This window comes from Heteronotia binoei, chromosome 13 (genome assembly GCF_032191835.1).
Source record: "Heteronotia binoei isolate CCM8104 ecotype False Entrance Well chromosome 13, APGP_CSIRO_Hbin_v1, whole genome shotgun sequence".
NCBI lineage: Eukaryota > Metazoa > Chordata > Lepidosauria > Squamata > Gekkonidae > Heteronotia > Heteronotia binoei.
In genome coordinates, this window is record NC_083235.1 from 66,462,993 (window position 1) to 66,483,284 (window position 20,292).

General features: G+C 48.5%; 2 protein-coding genes across 4 annotated transcripts in view; one reads left to right on the plus strand and one right to left on the minus strand.

Annotated features, from left to right (window-relative positions):
- The window catches only part of TMEM104 (transmembrane protein 104), a 495,754-nt gene that overhangs the window by 415,022 nt on the left and 60,440 nt on the right, over positions 1 to 20,292 (plus strand). The gene's annotated exons all lie outside the window — the stretch shown is intronic.
- The window catches only part of FDXR (ferredoxin reductase), a 51,315-nt gene continuing 39,399 nt past the window's right edge, over positions 8,377 to 20,292 (minus strand). For both annotated transcript variants that reach the window (XM_060251930.1, XM_060251929.1), the window contains 2 exons: positions 19,449 to 19,622; positions 8,377 to 9,326 (listed from right to left, as the gene is read on the minus strand). In XM_060251930.1, coding sequence (XP_060107913.1) covers positions 9,196 to 9,326; positions 19,449 to 19,622 — 305 coding nt within the window. In that variant the 3' untranslated portion in view covers positions 8,377 to 9,195. The remainder of the gene's footprint in view (positions 9,327 to 19,448; positions 19,623 to 20,292) is intronic.

The window sequence follows — 20,292 nt, forward strand, 5'->3', positions numbered from 1 at the left end:
GGCATGAACTGATTTACCAATTGAGGCTTGTCATTAACTGGGCCCGGTTCATGGTTTGCGAGCCTTGGTTGGTGCAATCCCTTCTCCCACGAACCACCCATGAACCGAACCATTTTTCACAGAGGTTCATGCTGTTTGTGGGCCAGATACATTGGCGTTGATGAATTAATTGGCAAGGCAATAGGGGAGATGGACTTCTGTAGCCCTGGAAACACCAATTTTAACTTTCCAAATCTTGGCAGGCAGGTCTGGGTGACAACAGAGCTCCCATTCTGCTCTATGGGAGCAGAATGGATATAGAACCCCATGCCACACCCAGATTCTTTCTCTATGCAGCAGGCAGTTAGGCAGAAAGGGAGTAGAAAAAGACTGTTAAAGGCAGAAAGGTAAGGAGGAAGTCTGACTGAACAGTACTGGTGCTTCATGGCTCTGACCCACCACCTGAATCTCTGTTACAGCCAGACAGAAGGGCAAAGACAATAAGTTCTTCAGCTGAGGACCCATACATTCCCCCACCACGTGGGATTTTTGTGCACCTGTCCTACTGGGAAAGTGTCTGGTGGGGGTCAGGGATCTGATCCACCACCTGTCCCTCTACTACAGCCATGTAGAGGGACAAAGACAGTGGCTTCCTTGGCTGAGGACCCCTCCCCCCACACACACCCAAGTGGGATTTTTGTGCACTTGTCTCAGCTGGGAAGGTGTCTAGTGGGGTCAGAGCCCTGACCCTCTACCTGTTCCTCTCCTACAGCCAAGCAGAGGCAAATCCAGGGGGTTCCTTGATTGAGGACCCACTCTCCCTTCTAATTATCAGTGCCCCTCTGTGCCATGAAAGTGAAAGAGGGGACAGAAGTCCACCCTGCCCCCATCCCACAGGCCCCTGTCCCTGTGGGACAAGCCTGTCCTGCTGCCCCCCCCCCAGTGTCCAGCTGTACTGGGGTGTCACCAGGGGTCACAGAGGCAGAGCCTCCTTTGCCTGGTGTTCTCTTATTTCTGTAAATTTATAGTCTGCCCTTTCCCATAGTGGGCTCAGGGCGGATTCCAACATGGTAAAACAATTAAAACCAGCAATAAAACAATCAGACAGTTAAAACAATTAAGCTATTAGATGAGAATTAATTTAAGGCAGCGTGGATGGTGTGAGCACATAAATTAAGAACATAATTGTCACAGGCAACTTAGATGTCCAAAAGATGTCAACTGTATCGGCCTGATTTTTAGCAATCAATATGACAATCGATGCTGGGAGGCCAGTTAGATGGTGTAATAAAATAAGGAAGTCCGCTTGCCCTCAGCCATAGGCCTGGTGGAACAGCTCTGCCTTACAGGCCCTCTGGAATGGTAACATATCTGGTAGGGCCCGAACTTCCATAGGGAGCTGATTCCACCAGGTCGGGACCAGGGCGAAGAAAACCCTGGCCCTGGTCAAGGCAAACTGGACATCCTTTGGGCCAGGGATGGTCAAAAGATGTTGGCTGGTCGATCGTAATGACCTCCGGGGCTCATATGGGGATAGAATTGGAGGCGGAAGAGCTATTAGCACTGCCCAAACAAAGCAGTTGTTAAGGCTCTTTGTAGAGGAGGAATTTGAGGGTGGTGATGAATCAGGGGGTGATGGGAAAACATCCAGCTCCTGCACATCCCAACTCCTTGGGACTGCTCCTGGCCACAGTCCACCCCTCTGTCAGTCCTCCTAGCCCAGCGCCACATTGCAGTGGCTAAGCCTCCCCAACAACCCGTGTGGTAGAGTGCCAGTCTTCAGTCTCCACGTGCTTGTACTCCAAACACTTATCATCCTCCACCCTCTACAAAGGCATCACCTAAGTCTGTTGCCTACGGAGCAATGAGTGCCACCCAGCAAGGGGAAGAGGCCTGCTGAGCAGGGAGATGGGGGGCTGGAGTAAATAGTTACCCCAAGTAAATAGACTCACACAGAGGGTGCTGTGGGAAACTTCCAGGGCAGGCCATTCTCCAGGAGGTCATTCTCATGTTTAGCTGGAACCACTGAGGAACAAGGCTAAGGGGAAAGACAAGGAGGTGATCACTTGCCTCATCGGTGAGATGGTTGCTCTGGATGGACATTTGTCTGTCATGGAGGATGCGGGCTTTTGCCGGCTGTTGTGCTATATTGCCCTGTGGTATTTCATCCCCTCATGGAGGACCCTTGGCCGGTGCATTGTGCCTATGCAAAGATGGTCCAGGCCCAGTTTTCCAGAGCATGAGGAGACAGTCCTGCTGCCAAGCTACAGATTAGTGGTGCATACAATGGCTGCAGACCACACGGCGAAGAACACTGCTGCCATGATCCATATTAGACTGCAGGAGTGAGTGTCTGTGGGTGATATTATCTGTGGCCAGATGGTCACAAACACCAGTGCCAACATGTTGGCGGGAGTGAAGGCTGTGGGCCCCGAAGGCATAATTTGCGTGGTACACACCCTGTTCCTGAGATCCAGGTCCTAAAGCAGAGACAAAGGCTGTCCAGTATACCTTCAGTGTAGGCAACAGTATGGCATCAGAGCCACACCTCAGATAAACACCTCCTGTCTGGGCGGCAAGCAGATTTATGCTCACCCGTGGAGCCAATTGGACCCAGAGCGGCTTTGAGAGGCTCTGTGAAATCCGATGCCCCCTGGTGGGTCATTAGATGAGCTAGTAGAGGACTGGTATTCCCGGTTCTCTGCGACCATTGACATTGCCCCCCGGCACCCTTTTCGTTGCCGTACTAAATCAGTTCCACGGTACACCCTGGAGCTGAAGAGGATGAAGCTGCAACTTAGACTGCTAGAGCGAGTGCGGCGGAGGTCTCACGACGAAAAGTCTAGAACTTCTTATAGAGTGTTTATGAAGACCTATGAGAAGGCAGTGAAGTCCGCTAAGAAGGAATTGTGTCATTGCGTCAGCGAATTCACACCCAACCCGATTATCGAGGATAATTCGTTCATTAACTACAGTGCTGACAGGCAACCTAAAAGCTAGGGAATTGGATATAGGCTGTGAGGCTTTAGTGACCTACTTTACTGACAAGATATTGACTCTTCACCAGGCTCTTCCAGCCACAGTTGATACAGTACGGGAACTGGAAGCCCATTGTCCATCCTCTTGACCCATGTTGGACCACTTCAGCTGTCTTTCTTGGGAAGATGTGGACAGGATCTTGGCTGCAGTGAAGCCGACCACTTGCCCTTTGGACCCCTGTCCATCCTGGCTTCTTAAAGCAGGTGGCAAGGGTATCCAAGGTCCTTTAGCTGACACTGTTAACTTGTCTCTGGAAACAGGGACTTTTCCAGCTAAACTTAAAGAGGCAGTGGTTTGTCCGCTTTTGAAAAAGCCATCTTTGGACCCGATGGTCCTGACCAATTACCACCCAGTGTCAAATCTACCATTCCTGGGTAACTGAGAAAGCAGTGGCAGAGCAGTTCCAAGCTTTCCTGGAGGATACCTCTACCCTTGATCCCTTCCAGTCTGGCTTTCGTCCTGGCCATGTGACGGCTTTGGTTGCCCTCACTGATGACTTTTGAAGGCATCTGGATCAAGGCGGATCAGCGCTATTACTGTTAGACCTTTCGGCAGCGTTTGACACGGTCGATTACGATCTAATGACCCACCGCCTTGCCGATATAGGAGTTTAGGGGGAAGCCTTACAGTGGTTCTCCTCTTTTTGTTATTACTGTGTTTTAATTGTTTGATTTTAAATGTAATAACTTTGTTCTGATTTTATTGTTTTATTGTTTGTTGTAAGCCGCCCTGAGCCACTCGTGGGAAGGGCGGGATATAAATCCCGGAATAAATAAATAAATAATTTTTCTCTCCATGCTGCAAAAACCTTAGGTGCTTTCCTGCAAAGGGTGCATCTAACGGTTGCTAGGTTCACAGCACTATCCAATGGGCAGGATAGACTAGGCCAAAACAGCTTTGGAAAGTTTAGAATGGAGGGGAGGGAAGGATGGTCATGTTTCCAAGTCAGACTGGGTCCTAGTAACAGGGGGTATAGTTCAAAAGCATGAGAACATATTGTGACTTTATGTAATCTCCACCTAGTGCCCATGTTCACCTAAAGTTAGGCCTAAAAGATACTTTTTATCTTTTACTGCTACTTTGCAGAGGGGGTATTAATTTCAAAGCTCCATTGCATTTCAATGTGCAATTTCCTTCAGTTCTTCCTTTTCCAATTTCCCCTCTGCAAGAAAGCTAGGGCAGAATGAGGAGATTTTAATCTACGCACCAGTAGGATCCTTACACAGATAAGGACAAGGAAGTATTATACAATCTGCTATTGATATTCATCTTGGAGCTTTTTAAATTCAAAACCTTATAGTTAGGAATGCCCACGGGTAAACCATATGGTGATGGGATGCTAAGGATTTCTTCAGCTTTTGGGATCCAGCTGTTTTCATCATCAACTGACAAACAACTTCTAAGATCTTGCACTGGGCTGGTGACCAAGGCAATCCTCCCGGTCTTTCTCTCCTTTTTGCCAGTTCTTCCCTCTGTGCAAAATTGAAGCCCATGACTAAAGAAAGGCCCATTCAGCAAGGAAGCAAAGCTGCACACTACAGCTGAATTACCTGATGCATGCTGGCTGTTTTATGATAGTTCTACTTCCTGGCCTGTGTAATACAGCATTTACATGAAATTTCCTTAAACATGGAAATAGAGACATCAGAGGGTGTGGCCTAATATGCAAAAGAGTTGCTGCTGGACCTTTTTCTACAAAAAAGCTGTGCTGAGTACATAAAGTTCCTCAGCCATATGATGAGTCAGAAATACCACCATACGTAAGCCAAGCCATTACCCTGGTAGGAAGTGGGTCACTTTAAAGAATTTTGGTACCTGAGGCAGAAAATCCAAATGACCCTTTAATGAACATGAAAAATAATTGCAACAAGAGTGTCTTCTGTGCAAGCCTCAAGTTTTACGCAAGAGCACTCCTCTTGCCAATTTCAATATGGCAGGCTGCCCCTCTGGATCAGAGTTGCTATATTCTCTCTCTGCTATACTTAATGGCTCCCAAAATTTCCTTGCTCTAGGAACTGGGAAGCATCTTCTAAACAGTTAGGGCACTGGCTTCCAGGTAATCCACCTCTTTTATGCCAAGTACTTGCTTGCAGATTATGTATAGACCCACTGCAGTCCCCAGAGATGGTACAAGATAGATTTGAGCTGAGATGCAGAGAGCTCTCTGTTTTTAAAAGATAGTCTTTACAAACAAGAAAAATCTCAAGACTAAAGAGGTTATTTTTGGCCATCAAAATTTCCCAGAATGTGACACAGATCTGTTCCGACCCTTCTAAGAACATGCTGCCAAAACCAGCTTAATGACTTTCCTAAATCCAGGAGTTGATGCAATCCCTATATCGAAGAAAGTAACACTATAAATGCACCATTCTAGCACCGTAACAAGGGCTGTGTCGCATAAGCAGCTGTTCAACAAGCTTTATTGCTCATTTGCATACAAGTTTCCAGCAGTTGTTGCATTTCCCTAATGAGACTGCAAATGAGATCCTGGTGTATGTGTGTGCAACTGCATGTGTGTATTTTCTCTTGAAAAGAAATGGGGCCCAAAACGCTGGGATTCAAATTGTGTCTTCCTGTTGAAACAATGCTCGCAGTTCATTAAGATAACACGTTGGTTTATCAGTTTTAATCTAACATTAAAATTTAACTACTAATTAATGAATAAACAACAAATAATAAACAACTACTAATTAATTAATTAACTAACAATAACCTAACATTAAAATAAAATATTTAATTTAACATTAAAAACTTTCATGGGCCTAGGAAGGCTGTAGATTATGTCCTTGGAAGAAAAACACCAGCAATTCTGTGCTAAGACAGCAAGCGTTAAATAAAATTAAACATATTCGTATGTGTCTACATAATTTATTCTGATAGGCTAACAATGGGGAATCTAGAACCTAATGTCTCTAGAAGTGAGCTACAGCTTTTGCGGCAAACAAACTCTTAATTCCCTTTTTCCACCCCAACCAAGCACCAACAATTAACGCATTTAGAAATCCTTGCCTGTGCTTTGAGGGACAAAGGTGCTGGCCATGACCTTTAAAGCCCTATATAGCCGAGGGCCTGCCCACCTGAGGGACCGTCTCTCCCCATATGAGCCCCAGAGAGCACTGAGGTCAGCTGGAAAGCGCCAGCTGAATATCCCTGATCCAAGGGAGGCCAGATTAAAGACCACCCGGGATCGGGCCTTCTCCATTGTGGCCCCACTGCTGTGGAATCAACTCCCGGAGGAGGTACGGGCCCTGCGATGTTTAGACCAATTCCGCAGGGCCTGTAAGACCTACCCTCTTCAAAATAGCCTTCACCCGTACCGAACCAAGATAATGTCACTGTATATGTTTTCTCTTTTCTTCCCACTGAACTTATGAAAGATCTATTTTAGCATGTTAATGTTAATTTTAATGTAACTTGTAAATTGATTTATGATGATTTTATTGCCATGTATGATTTTACTGTATTGCACTTATATGTTGTGAGCCGCCCTGAGCCTGCTTGTGCGGGGAGGGCGGGATATAAATAAAAAGTATTATTATTATTATCAAGGTAAGTATGGAGGCTATAAAAGGAACAAAAGAAAGATTACAGAGAGCAGTGAAACCTTTGCTGAGCTGAGACTGATTCCAGGATAAACGTACAGTAAGATCTCTTACAAGTGCAGGTATTGCTGGACTTTTATGGGGAACACAGCCCTATCAATTGTCTTTCCATAATCAGCTACTAATGGAATGATTGAGCAACATGAAAATGTCCTGGTATGGAAACAATTTTTTTTTTGGGGGGGGTGTTATGTGAATTATTTCAAAGTTAGGCAAAATGTACAGCTGCTTAACGGTAAATTAGATATGGTAGCAGTTTTGTAATCACAAACAGAGAGACACAGGTAGGTAATCTTCAGGAATACAGGTTAGGGAACCCAAATTCTCCTATGGCTTTCCTCTCTGCAGTGCCTCCACCCAAATATTTTACTGCTATTCTGATTATCTCCCAGAATCACAGTCCCAGCTGCCAGAAAAGCAACAAATGACAAGGGTGACAGGGAGGTAAGTTATGGGAATGTAGGGGTCTGTACTCACACACTTTTTTGCCATCAAAATGAGATTCCCTTTTCCCAACCTTAATTGGGGCAGTGCCATGTTCAAAAAACACACAACTGCCAACATCACATCAGTTTGGGGGCCCTCAGGTTCAGCTGCAAGGTGAAAAGAGGAACAAAGACAAATAGTAGAAAGAAACACAGATACAGAGCAGATAGTGCAGATACAGACAGAGAACAGGAAGATACACAGATAGCAAGAAAGATCACAGGCAAAGTCAAGGTAAAAAAATTTTTTTTACTCCTGATTATAGTTGTACAAAAGTCTGAATGGATGGTTAAGCCAGAGGCAGTGCTTCAGAGAAAATGTCTCCACACTTTTCTCAGAAGCAGTGAGCGTCGTGCATACTAATGTGTTCTTGAAATAAACACATGGACCACAGAGGCTGTTAAAACCTGTGTAGGCAGGCCTGGGACCAACCCTCTTTGAAGTGAGTACATAGGTTTGAAGGATATGGATCAGTCATTCATATTCTATGGGCTTGCTACAGGAAACGACAGCGTTCTACCCATGTAGCAGCCAAATCAAGTCACCTGGAGTGAAAAATTCCATCACCAACCCCTGCGTTATCAACAACATCTAATACTGTGTTTGAGCTGTGGCAAGAGGGGTGTGTGCATGTGGCAACCTTGGTGGCCTCACATTCATGGAGTGACCAGGACCGACACTGCTGAGCATCCAGGATCTGACCAGATCAGGCTAGCCTGGGCCATCCAGGACAGGTCTGGCAAGAGACAGTAAGGAGGCAAATCACAGCAATGGCCAACGTAGGTGTAATTTATCCTTTTGCTGCATTTAGTCCGCTGGAGACTACCTGCATACGTTTCCAGTCTAGTGGCAGAGTGCCTTCATCATGACAGAAAAGTCATTATTAACAGCCTTCGCTGTTCTTCTGGATGATAATTAGGATTACGAACGTGGCTTCATTTTACTCTAACAGAGCAGTCTAAGAGAAACGCTTCGTGAAGTCTGAGAATTCTAAAATATACAAGCCAAGAATCCAGTGATAACATCAACCAGAGTGTTCTACTGTGGCATACAAACCAGAGCACACAAATTAATCAGGCATGCATGCTATTTTATCTGCAGCAGTAATCCAGCTTCTAATTGACAGTGACTCTGCGTGCTTGAAATTGGTGAGGACTGGTCAAGTTTGCAAAGAGCTCTTTGACTGCTGCCACAGCAGGTCACCAAACCGGCATGAAGGCCAAAGCACACGCACCAGATAAGGCAACGAATCCTAGGCTGCCGACCTCGGTTGACGTTCTATCGGAGGAAGATTTTTATTTTCTGAACATTATACAAATGTCTTCCGCTACAATCTGACATCAAAGTTACATGAAATCAGAGAGATGGAAAAAACTGAGTTTCAGGCAGAAGGAAAAAGACCAGCAATACTTCCGTCGCTGTCTGGCACGTCTCCATGATTATGCATCTTCTCCGAATTTTCTTAAGTTTTGCTTTTCTGTCATGTCCAGCATGCCTGAAGCAGGTTAAAAACGGGAATACTCTACACATTTATAGGGTGAATGTTCTATGGAAGTTTGCATTCTCTCTGAACAAGCACCAGTGAAAACTTGCTCAAGAAGTTTTGCCTTTCCCAAATGCTTTATAAAAGCCCAATATATTAAAAAAAAAAATGGAGCTAGGCAAAATAATACGAAAAAAAGAACATAGGCAGTATTAAGGCACTGTTTACCTACCCCTAAAAAGATTAAACTTTTATGTGCCTCATGTGTCCCGGAAAAGGGGTCCAGTGAATCATTAAAGCAATTATGGAAAGGGGAGGAGTAAGTTACTGCTTGTCTAGAACTGCAGAATCCAACTAGAATCCACTTAACTTTCACGGTCTGGAAAGCACAAAGGGGACCAAGGCTGCGAATGAGCACTGCCGCCTATAGCGGCAACAAGCTTTTTAACCAATTCACATCCCTTAGAAATCCAGAATCAGCCAAGTCTCAGGGCCTCCAGAATGTGCAGGCTGAGGAGTAATTCAGCCTTCTGTGGAGACACCATTTTTGACAGCGAGAGGGCCCAAGCAGGAATGTGGCCGGTTCTCACAGCACAGATGCCCAGGTCAGCAACCAATCAATTCAAGCATCTCCCGCGGATCCACTATCTTCTCTCGAGGCTTCCCAGCCAGCTTGCCTCTTGCCACTTCGGCAGCATCGATCTTCTCCCAATCCGAAAAGGAAACGGGATGAATCCCTGTCAGAGCGTAACAAATGAGAATGTACAGATTGAAACAACCTGCTCTCCAAAGGCACGGAAATTACATCCCTGTGGAAGCCACTAAAGCCCATGTGAAGAAATGCATTTTTTCTTTGGAGGTTTGAAGTGAGCAAACCTTCGCTCTGAGTTTTAAAAGTCCCCCCCCCCCCCGGCCGGGGCAGAGAACACGCAGCAGGGGGAAAGTCTGTTCAACTACTTCCCAGACCTACTTCAGTCCATCTTTGTACAAATGTTAATAGGTCTAGACCAGGGGTGTCAAAGATGCATCTCAGGAGCCTAATCAGGCCTCCGGGGGGCTCCTATCAGGCCCTCGAGCAACTGGCTGTCATCTGCTTCCTTCTCTCTATCTCTTGCTTCCTTCTGCATCACAGCTTACTTTGCAAGGCTTGCTCAATTGCACAGGAGCCACAGAGCAAAACCTCTGTTTCTCCACTGGCCAAGCCTCCTCCCTTGGGGAGGAAGGGGGAAAGCAGAGCTTGTTTATCAAGGCTCTCTCAATCGCACAGCGGAGCTACTGAGCCAAGTCTCTCTTCCTTCTATTGGCTGAGGCTCCTCCTCCTCCGGGGGAAGGAAGGAAAGAGCCAGAGCTGACATGGCCCGGCCCAACAAGGCCTCATTTGTATCAGATCCGGACCTCATAACAAATGAGTTTGACGCCCCTGGTCTAGACAATGGGATGGTCAAGCTGCACCCCCCCTCCCCAAGCTGAGAACAGAGACTTGGAGGAATTAAAGCTAGAAAGTCTACAGGAATAAATTTTTGGAGACATCAGGAAAAGCTTTCTTGACCTAGCATGACTGGTCAATGGGAGAGGGAAAGAGGTGATAAAGCTCAGGGGAGCAAGGAGGAAGGTCTCTTTCTTTGGGTGCTGAGTCATGAAAACAGGCAGAACTCTTAACTGAGGAGGCAGCCATTGACCATGTGCTGGCCTAAATGGCTCAGGAAAGCTGCAAGGTAAAGGTAACTCTGTAGAGATCTGTAATTTCTTAAGTTATTTTGTCATGTTCTTCTGATGCTGGTACAGGTTCTCTGTACCACAAAGACTTCCATTGCCATGCTATTTTAAAAGGCGTGCCAGGGAGAAGATGTGCAGTTGGCAAGTGGCTATTCCTCCAGAGGCCTACAAGGCAGTAAACAGTCCCTGTGGCGATCAGGTGCTGGGCAGCAGGGGACACAAAGGCAAGGCCTCAGAACTGGCAGAGAAGCTGGGAGCCCTGACCTTCCCAGGAAGTAATTCCTACAAAAGTCAGGTCCTGGTGATGGCTTACCAGAGAGCAAGAAAAGCCACTCCAGGCATTATAAAAACCTTGGAGGGCAGGGTACAACAGGGCCTGCAGGACAGAGCAGGCTGGCTCCACCACAGCCCACATGCCTTCTATGCAAAGGCCTCTGCCGAATCAGATGGTCAGTTAAAGGCATGCTTTGCATGTCAGTTACTAGGCTGACTTAAAAGTGTGACTAAAATTGATTTAGTTTTCACTTGGAAGACACTTGCAGCACTATTCTCCCTTAAGCAGTGAAGCACCTCTGGTTCACTTAATAATGAAGAACTAGTTTAGAGATGCACCAAATAAAAGCAAGTATTTTTCGCTCTGTAAGACGCACCTGACCATAAGACGCACCTAGTTTTTGGAGGTGTTTGTGTGAATTTTTTGCAGTATTTGCTCCTTAAGACGAACACACTTCCCCCCCACACTTTTTTTGGGGGGGGAGAAAGTGCGTCTTATGGAGCAAAAAATACAGTAATGACTATCACCCAACTGGGCTTTCTCATGCTGTCCCAGGTAGACAAAGAAGGATCACTATGAAAATGATTCAAAACGAGTAGTTTTTCACATTCTGACAATGATGTTTCACATACAAAAACAGGTTGCTTACCTGTAACTTATGATCTTCGAGTGGTCATCTGTGCAGTCACACACATGGGTTTTCCCGCTGGAACGAACCCGACCTCGGAGAATTCAAAGCTAGCCTTAGGCGTTATTTTTGGCGCGCACTTCCTCCCGCCCTGGGGAGCAGGCATCCACTGCGCATGCCTGGAGCGGGGGGAAGGCGCTCCACCCACCAGTTTCTTTCCAGCCGCTGTTAAGTGCAAGATAGTCTGAGAAATGTAGAATCGCATAAACAGCAGCGGGGACGGATGGGTGGGCGTGTGTGACTGCACAGATGACCACTCGAAGATCATAAGTTACAGGTAAGCAACCTGTTTATCTTCTTCGTGGTCTCTGTGCAGTCCCACACATGGGTGACTGATAAGCTAACCTGCACGGAGGTGGGTGCTGTTTCTGAAAGAGAAATTTCAGAAGTTAGTTTATACATAACAGATGAGTAAAAGGTACTCCCACTCACCATTGGAGAGCATGGCATCTCAGTTGAAAATGGAGCGGAGTACGGCTTGCCCGAAGGAAGAATCTCGCCGTGCATGAATGTCCATAGCATAATGCGTGGCGAAGGTGGACGATGAAGACCACACTGCTGCTGCACAGATGTCTTCAACGGGTATGCCCCTCGCAAAGGCGGAGGATGTGGCTAGTGCCCTAGTAGAGTGACCCCTTAGAGGTTCTGGAGCTGGTTGTTTAGCTAACTTGTAACAAAGTGATATAGCTTCAACCAGCCACTTAGACAGTCTCTGTATAGAGAGTTTCTGTCCCTTCTTGTGGGTTCCGTAGGAAACGAACAATGCAGTATCTTTACGGAATGCAGCAGTCCTGTCCAAATAGAAGGCAAGGGCTCGACGCACGTCGAGGTTATGGAGAGATTTCTGTCCCGAGTCCGAGGGGTGTTGAAAAAAGGATGGTAAAGTGGTTACACTTTGGAGGTGGAAGGGTGACACCACTTTAGGTAAGAAGTTTGGGTCCGGCCTCAGAACCACTCTGTCGTGATGAAAGACAGTGTAGGGCGGATCAGATCGAAAAGCGCAAATGTCACTGGCCCTTTTAGCTGAGGTGAGTGCAACTAGCAGGGCTGTTTTCCACGATAAGAGGTGCATGGGGATAGACCCCATTGGTTCGAAGGGGGGCTTCATCAATTGACTGAGCACGACAGATAAACTCCATGTAGGGCAGAATTGCCTCGTCGGCGGTTTAAGGTGGAGAATTCCCTTCAAGAAGGATTTCGTAACAGGATGTGCGAATACTGTGCGGCCCTCTATGCTCTGGTGGAAGGCGGAAATGGCGGCCAGATGCACCTTAAGTGAGGAGTAAGTGAGGCCAGATTCCGAAAGAGAGACGGTGTAAGTAAGGATCTGCGAGATGGAGGAGGACGCAGGGTGGAAATTATTGCGCATGGCATATTGAGTAAAGCGTTTCCATTTGGCAGTGTAGGATTTCCTAGTAGAAGGCTTCCTGGCGTTCAGAAGGATGTGTCTGACATCGTCAGGAAAACCTAAAAACTGATCCTCCAAGCTGTCAATTTGAGGACTGAAGGATTGTGGTGTAGGACCCTGCCCTTCTGTTGTGACAGAAGATCCTGTACCGGCGGGAAGCAGTGATAAGTCCTGTTGGATAGGAGGAGTAGAGTGGTAAACCACGCCTGGCGCGGCCACCAAGGAGTGATTAAGACACAGTTCGTGTGGTCCAGCTGCAATTTCTGAATTGTCCTTGTTATGAGCGGGATCGGTGGAAAAAGGAAATGAAGTGGGCCATTCCACATTTGTAGGAACGCATCCCCTGGTGACAGGGAGGATGGGGGTCCTCTCATGTAGAAAATTTCGCATTGAGCGTTGTCCGGGGACGCAAAGACATCTATGGTTGGGGCACCAAACATAGTGAAGACAGGGAGGAGATACTTCCTGTTGATAGACCATTCGTGATCGTTCACTGTCATCCTGCTCAAAGTATCTGCTTGCGTATTCTGCACTCCTGGTAGGTGCACTGCAGTCAGATGGATTTTGTGAGCGATGCTCCAATGCCACAAGCGTAGTGCCATCTTGCAGAGACGGGAGGACGCGGTCCCTCCTTGCCGATTGATATAAAACACAGTCGCCACATTGTCCGATGCTATTTGTATGTGGCGACCGTGCAGAAATGGCAGGAAGGATTTCAGTGACCTGTGAACAGCAAGGAGCTCGAGACAATTGATATGCAGGAGCTTTTCGTTCGCCGTCCACTGACCTTGGGCCATCAGAGAATCGAGGTGAGCTCCCCACCCCCACCTCGACGCATCTGTGGTGACAACAGTTGAAGGTGATTGTTTCAGGAATGGCATTCCTTGTAGAAGATTGTGCTGGCCTGTCCACCACTGTAGGGATGGCAGAATGTGGTTGGGAACTGAAAGTAGCGTCCGTTGTGATTGGCGCTGTGGGTGAAAGGTTTTGACGAACCACAGTTGAAGAGGTCGCATGTGGAGCCGAGCATACGAGAGAACAGCGGTTGTTGCTGCCATCAGACCCAACATGCGCTGAAACACGAGAGCTGTTTGCGTCGGATGGGAGATTATACTGTTGGCCAGGGTTTGGATAGTCGTGACCCTGTCCATGGGTAAGTATGCCATATGGTCTGTGGTGGATAGATATGCCCCGATGAATTGTATTGTCTGCGAGGGGGAGAGTTGAGACTTTTGGTGGTTGACCTGCAACCCTAGGGTAGTGAGGAGATGCAGTGTTATTTGAACGTGGTCCTTGAGCTGCTCTTCCGAGGCTCCCACCATCAACCAATCGTCTATATAGGGGTAAAGGGCTATGCCCCGCTGACGGAGGAACGCTGCTACCACTGCCATACATTTTGTGAAGACCCTTGGTGCGGTTGATAGGCCGAAGGGGAGTGCCCTGAATTGGTAGTGGGCATCCCCTATGGCGAACCTCAGGAATCTTCTGTGGCAGCTGCTGATGGTGATATGGAAGTACGCGTCCTGCAGGTCTATCAGGGCCATCCACGCGTCCTTGGGAATGAGTGGCAGTGTGGACTGTAGGGTAATCATACGGAATTTTGTGGGGCGTATGTATTTGTTTAGTCTGCGTAAGTCCAGGATTGGGCGCTGGCCCCCGTCTCTCTTCGGTACCAGAAAGTACCGGGAGTAAAACCCCGTGCGATGGTATTGGGGGGGGATTGGCTCTATGGCCTGTTTGGCCAGAAGGATGTTGATTTCGTCTTTTAGAGCCTGTGAGGGGGGCGTTACGAGGAAATGCGAGTTCTTTGGTTGTGAGGTGAACTCTATGAAGTAACCGTTCTTTACAATTTGCAGAACCCAAGAGTCCGTTGTTATGGACTGCCAGGTCGATAGGAAGGGGAGGAGTCTGGGAGTGGAGGAGGTGAAGTCAAAGAGACTGCTTGTTTGGAGGAGTGGTCTTTTTGGGAGCTTGCGGTCTTTGGCGTTGTTGAAAGGGTTGCTTCGCAGGGGGTGCCCTTCTTCTCCAGTAATCAGATTGCTTAGGAGATCTGGTGCGCTTGTAAAAGGGGGTCCTCCAAGGTCTCTGCCTGTTACCCTGAGGTTGCTGTTGGGTTACCCCCAGTCGTTTCGCTCTCTTCCTACTGTCATCCACGGTGGTAAGGATGTCGTCCGTGGTGGCATTAAACAGGCCCTGCCCATCAAATGGGAGATCTTCTATTTTATACTTAATGTCCTGTTGTAAGGAGGACGAGCGAAGCCAGGCGTGTCTCCTGAGAGCTATTGCAGTTGCCATTGATCTGGATGTGCATCCGACTGAGTGGCGAACAGTGTTAATCTGTTGCTTGCTAAGACGATTGAGCTCTCTTAGCAGTTTGGTGGCTTGTCGTTGTGATGTTTCAGGTAACGATGGTACCAGAGCGGTGAGCTGTGTAGCAATGTTGTGTGCATATGCCGCAAAATGAGCCATATAATTATTGATTTTTACTGATGCTGTGGAGATCGAATAAAGTTTTCTCCCCAGTGTATCTAGTTTACGCCCCTCTTTCTCCGGTGGTACAGGGTGGCGTGTTTGCTTAGTTTTTGACGACGAATGCACAATCATAGAGTTAGGCGCTGGATGGTTAAACAAAAATTTTGACTCCGGGGCGTGAATTTTGTACAGTGACTCGACACGTTTGGATGTTGGTGGTATAGAGGCTGGCTTATCCCAGGCCTCTTTGAGGGCCTCTAAGTGGACTGGAAGCATGGGCAATGATGAAGTAGCAGGTAGGTCTGCATTGATCAAATCGTGGACGACATCGGTAACCTTGGGAAGGTCGGTGGTTAACTTAATGTTCAAAGTTGTGGCCATGTCGGTTATGAGGTCCAAATAGGACTTGGCCCCTTCTGAGGGAGAGAGATCTGCAGGCTTGACTATGTCAGAGGCTGGGGAGGCCGGCTGAGATAAGGACTGTGAAGAGTCTGAAGCCTCAAGGTCTGACTCGTCTTCGTCCCGTGGATCCTCGGGATCCGGTGGTAAGGGCGGTTTAGTTAGCTTAGATGTTGATGGTGTAGGAGAGACTGGAACTCGATGGCGAGGCGATACCGCATGTTCGGAGCGAGATGACAGGTGTCGTTGGTACCGTGCTGGACTTTGTTGTTGTTGGTACCGTGCTGGACTCTGCTGTTGTTGGTACCGTGCTGGACTTTGCTGCTGTTGGTACCGTGCTTGACTTTGCTGTTGTTGGTACTGTGTTGGGCTGTGCTGTTGTTGGTACCGTGCTGAATCCTGTGGTTGGTACCGGCCCAATTCCTTCCGCTGCTGGTACCGTGCCGGGTCTTGTTGTTGGTACCTAGACGAGTCGTGTCGTTGATACCGGCCGTGGTACCCTTCTCGATGTCCCACATCCTGGTGCCGTGAGTCACGGTGTCTACGGGTGCGGTAGGATTCTATAGAAGGGGATCTTGACGGTGTATAGCGCGGATAGGAGCAGCGGGATGGAGAGCGTGATCTGCTATAGTACCGACTCCCCTCGTCTCTACTGAGGGATCGCTCACGGTATCGTGTGGTCTTCTCCCGGTATGGGGATGTCTGGTACCGGTGCTTCATTCTAGGGGACGCCAGATGTCTGTCCCTAGAGAGTGATCTTCCGTGACGTCTATCGGGTGCGTGGTCTCGATGGCGTGGAGAGTCGAAGCGAAGTGGAGACACCATAGCGTCCTTGTAGGTACGAGGGACAGTAACGTCCCGGAAGGAGTCAAGGTCGAGCTGTTTTTGCAGTTGCTGTTGCTGTAGAGCTTTTTGCTGCTGCAGTTGCTGTTGCTGAAGAAGCTGTGAAGATGGCTGTGTAGGTTCCTTCGCCAAGAGGTCCTCCGGCAGGAATTCCTGTATTGAAGGCGAACGAGAGCCAATTCGGATGACCTCGGATTCGATAGCATCTACCGGAGTCAGGACTGGAGGCGGTGTTGGAGCCGTGAGCACTCGGAGTGAAGAGACCGCTAAGGCGGCTTTCGCATCCGAAGCTGACTGGTGAGGCGAAGAAGATTTCTCTTTTCCCGTCGAGTCACCATGTTGTTTCTTGGATTCATGGTGCTTCTTCGGGTGTTTTGAGGGCTTAAGCTTCCTGGGAGTCATAGCCACAGAAGCTGCCTGGACCGTACCGACCCTCTGTGGAGATTTCTGCGGATCAGAAGACTGAGACATAGCTGGGCGCAGAGATTGGGTCAGTAGGTGACTATTCAGTCTAGCGGCGCGGTTCTTTTTAGCTTGTTTGCCGAACTGGGCACAGTGAGCACAAGCGTCAATCCTGTGGGTGTCGCCCAGGCAAATTAGGCACAAAGCGTGGCCGTCTGAGGAGGGGATCTTAGTCCCACAGCGAATACACTTTTTAAAAGTGATTTTAAGTACTTTTCCTTCCATACGCCCGGGGGGAGGGGGGGGAAGGAGGAAAAGGGGAGAGATAAAGGAAACAGGAGGATATAACAAGAATTTTTTTTTTTTTTTTTTTATACTATACCAGACAGAAGTAAACGTGGGGAAAAATGAAGGAAGACGTTAGCGGTAACGGAGAAAAGACAGTTGAGGAGGCTAGTTGAGAGGAGACGCAACGAGGAAGGACTATCCCGGGCGGCGGTCGGAAAGAAACTGGTGGGTGGAGCGCCTTCCCCCCGCTCCAGGCATGCGCAGTGGATGCCTGCTCCCCAGGGCGGGAGGAAGTGCGCGCCAAAAATAACGCCTAAGGCTAGCTTTGAATTCTCCGAGGTCGGGTTCGTTCCAGCGGGAAAACCCATGTGTGGGACTGCACAGAGACCACGAAGAAGATCCCCCGTTCCCCTCAGCATATTCATTCTATCCTTTTCTAGGTTTCACACACTGAGAAAATATTAAAACTCTGGATCTCTCTTAGGATAACCCTTCAAGTCTCTGGAAAGTGATAACTATAATATCACCCCTCTCATAGCTTTACCAGCTTGGACCACTTCACCTGTGATTAATCTTCTACGCAAACATCACTGCCATTTAGCAAATCATCGCATGAGATGCACTCTATGGCAAAAACTGGGGGAAGGACCAGGGCTCAGTGGTAGAGCATCTGCTCTGCATGCAGAAAGTCCCTGATACCTGCAATTAAAAGCATCAGGCAGAAGGTGACGCGAAAGACTTCTGCCTGAGTCTTTGAACAGCCTCTGCCAACCAGAGTAAACCATAGTAAGCTAGCTGGACCAACAGTTTGACTCAGTATAAAACATTCAACTGATTCCCCGCCAATAAAAGCAGAACAAAGCCCGTCTCAAAGCATGTTGACGGTGATGTTGCAAAGCAAGCTGCACACTTGAGTAACTGAACAACAAAACTAGATTCTAGTCATCCTGGCAGAATGTGGCTCCTGGGAGGAGCGAGTAGAACTGAGTGCTCATGATGTTTAAGACAAGGAAGGCTCATTACAAGTGAGGACGAGTGGGTATTGTCCGGGATGTGAAGAGAGAGCTGGAGAACGTGAAATGAATTGCTTTTATTTATGAGCCTCCTCAGTAACACAACATGTAAACTAATTAAATTACAGTATTTTTCGGACCATAAGACACACTTCCCCCCCCCCCCAAAAAAAGTGGGGGGAAAAGTGTGTGCGTCTTATGGAGCGAAGGGACGATAGGATGTACCTTCCTCTGGGGGGGGGGGGAGCAATCTGCTGCCTCCGCCTCCGATCCCGGCGCTTCCCCCGCGCCTGCCTGCCTGGCTCCAGCTCTGCTTCCAGCAAGCGCTGGGATCGCTCCACGCTGTCCCCAGCGCTTTGTGAGCGCCGGCTGCAGAGAGGGAAGCGTGCTTCCTCCGTGCCTGTCTGCCTGGCTCCAGCTCTGATGCTTAAAGCAAGCGCCAGGATCGCTCCCTCCGCCCTCCGACCCCGGCACTTGCTTTAAGCATCAGAGCTGGAGCCAGGCAGACAGGCACGGAGGAAGCACGCTGCCCCCTCCGCAGCCGGCGCTCGCGAAGCGCTGGGTTTGCGGTGGGGGCAGCGTGGAGCGATCCCAGCGTTTGCTGGAAGCAGAGCTGGAGCCAGGCAGGCGCGGGGGAAGTGCTGGGATCGAAGGCGGAGGCAGCGGATCGCCCCCCAGGAGGAAGGTGCGTCCTATGGTCCAGAGCGCCTTATGGACTGAAAAATACAGTAATTAAAATCACAATCAAGCATGAAGAACGAAGCGACTCACAATCCAATAATACGTATTTTAGAGGAGCAGCATGAAGAAGAAGAAGATTTATATCCCGCCCTCCACTCCGAAGAGTCTCAGAGCGGCTCACAATCTCCTTTCCCTTCCTCCCCCACAACAGACACCCTGTGAGGTGGGTGGGGCTGGAGAGGGCTCTCCCAGCAGCTGCCCTTTCAAGGACAACCTCTGCCAGAGCTCTGGCTGACCCAAGGCCATGCCAGCAGGTGCAAGTGGAGGAGTGGGGAATCAAACCCAGTTCTCCCAGATAAGAGTCCGCACACTTAACCACTACACCAAACTGGCTCTCCTTAACCGCACACTTAACCACTACACCAAACAGGTTTCTCCTGAGAAACCTAAGTCCCAAGCACCTGTAACCTTCTTTAATCTGAAATTCCAAACTCATGGTGTTATTTTGGGAACCTGAATCACAAGGTTGTCAGTATCGTTGTACTCTGTAGGTAGGCGCAGTGAATGACAGGAGACTTGCCACAGTTGCCAAAACGGCCACCAATTAAAATACAGCAGCTAACCGAGTCGGCTGGCTTATTAAGCGGTTGAGACGTGATTCCTACCCACACTCACCTCGAGACCGAAGGATGCTTCTCACCAACTCAGAGCCTTCCTTGGCCTTTGGAACATCCAGAGTACCAGACCGCAGGTCCTCCAGCACAGACTGAGCCGTGTCAAAGCTGTCATTCATAGTCGTGAGGATGACGCCTACGGGCCCCCGCTTCACCCAGCCGCTGCAGTAGAGACCTGCAAAGTGTTACAGACCCTCAGGCGGTTTAGTTCAGCAGACACCCAAGTCTTTCTGCAAGGATGGATTCCGCTAACCGGCCTTGACACGATTCTTTAGCTTGAACACAGCAAACAAAACACCAGGATCCTTTAGTGTTTTCTATAAGACTCTGATAACCGCAGTATGTCTGCAGCTAACCTGAGAGAAAGCTTTGCGCAAGGGAGAAAAGTCACAGCCAAACCACCATGCGCTCCATTGGCACAAAACAGCTTTCAGTTTTAGCAAAAGGGTAACCAACTGGCACACATCAGTTGAAGTCCAAATCATCCTAGCCAGTCGCTCTTCTTTATCCAGTACATTTTTACTCCAACCCTTCCTCCAATCATCTCAGGATGGCATACTTAGTATCACCCTCCCCGCTTTGTCCCAAGTGCACAAGGTGGGCCCAAAATCACCCTGCCAGAAAAATGGCAGGAGATTTGAACGCAGGTCTTTTCAGTCCAAGTCACGCACTCTGCATCACACTGGCTCTTCCAAGTAGTCTGCCAAAGCACACCCTCCTCCGCCACACAGCACTCTCTATTAGAAGAAGATGATGATATTGGATTTATATCCCGCCCTCCACTCTGGAGAGTCTCAGAGCGGCTCACAATCTCCTTTCCCTTCCTCCCCCACAACAGACACCCT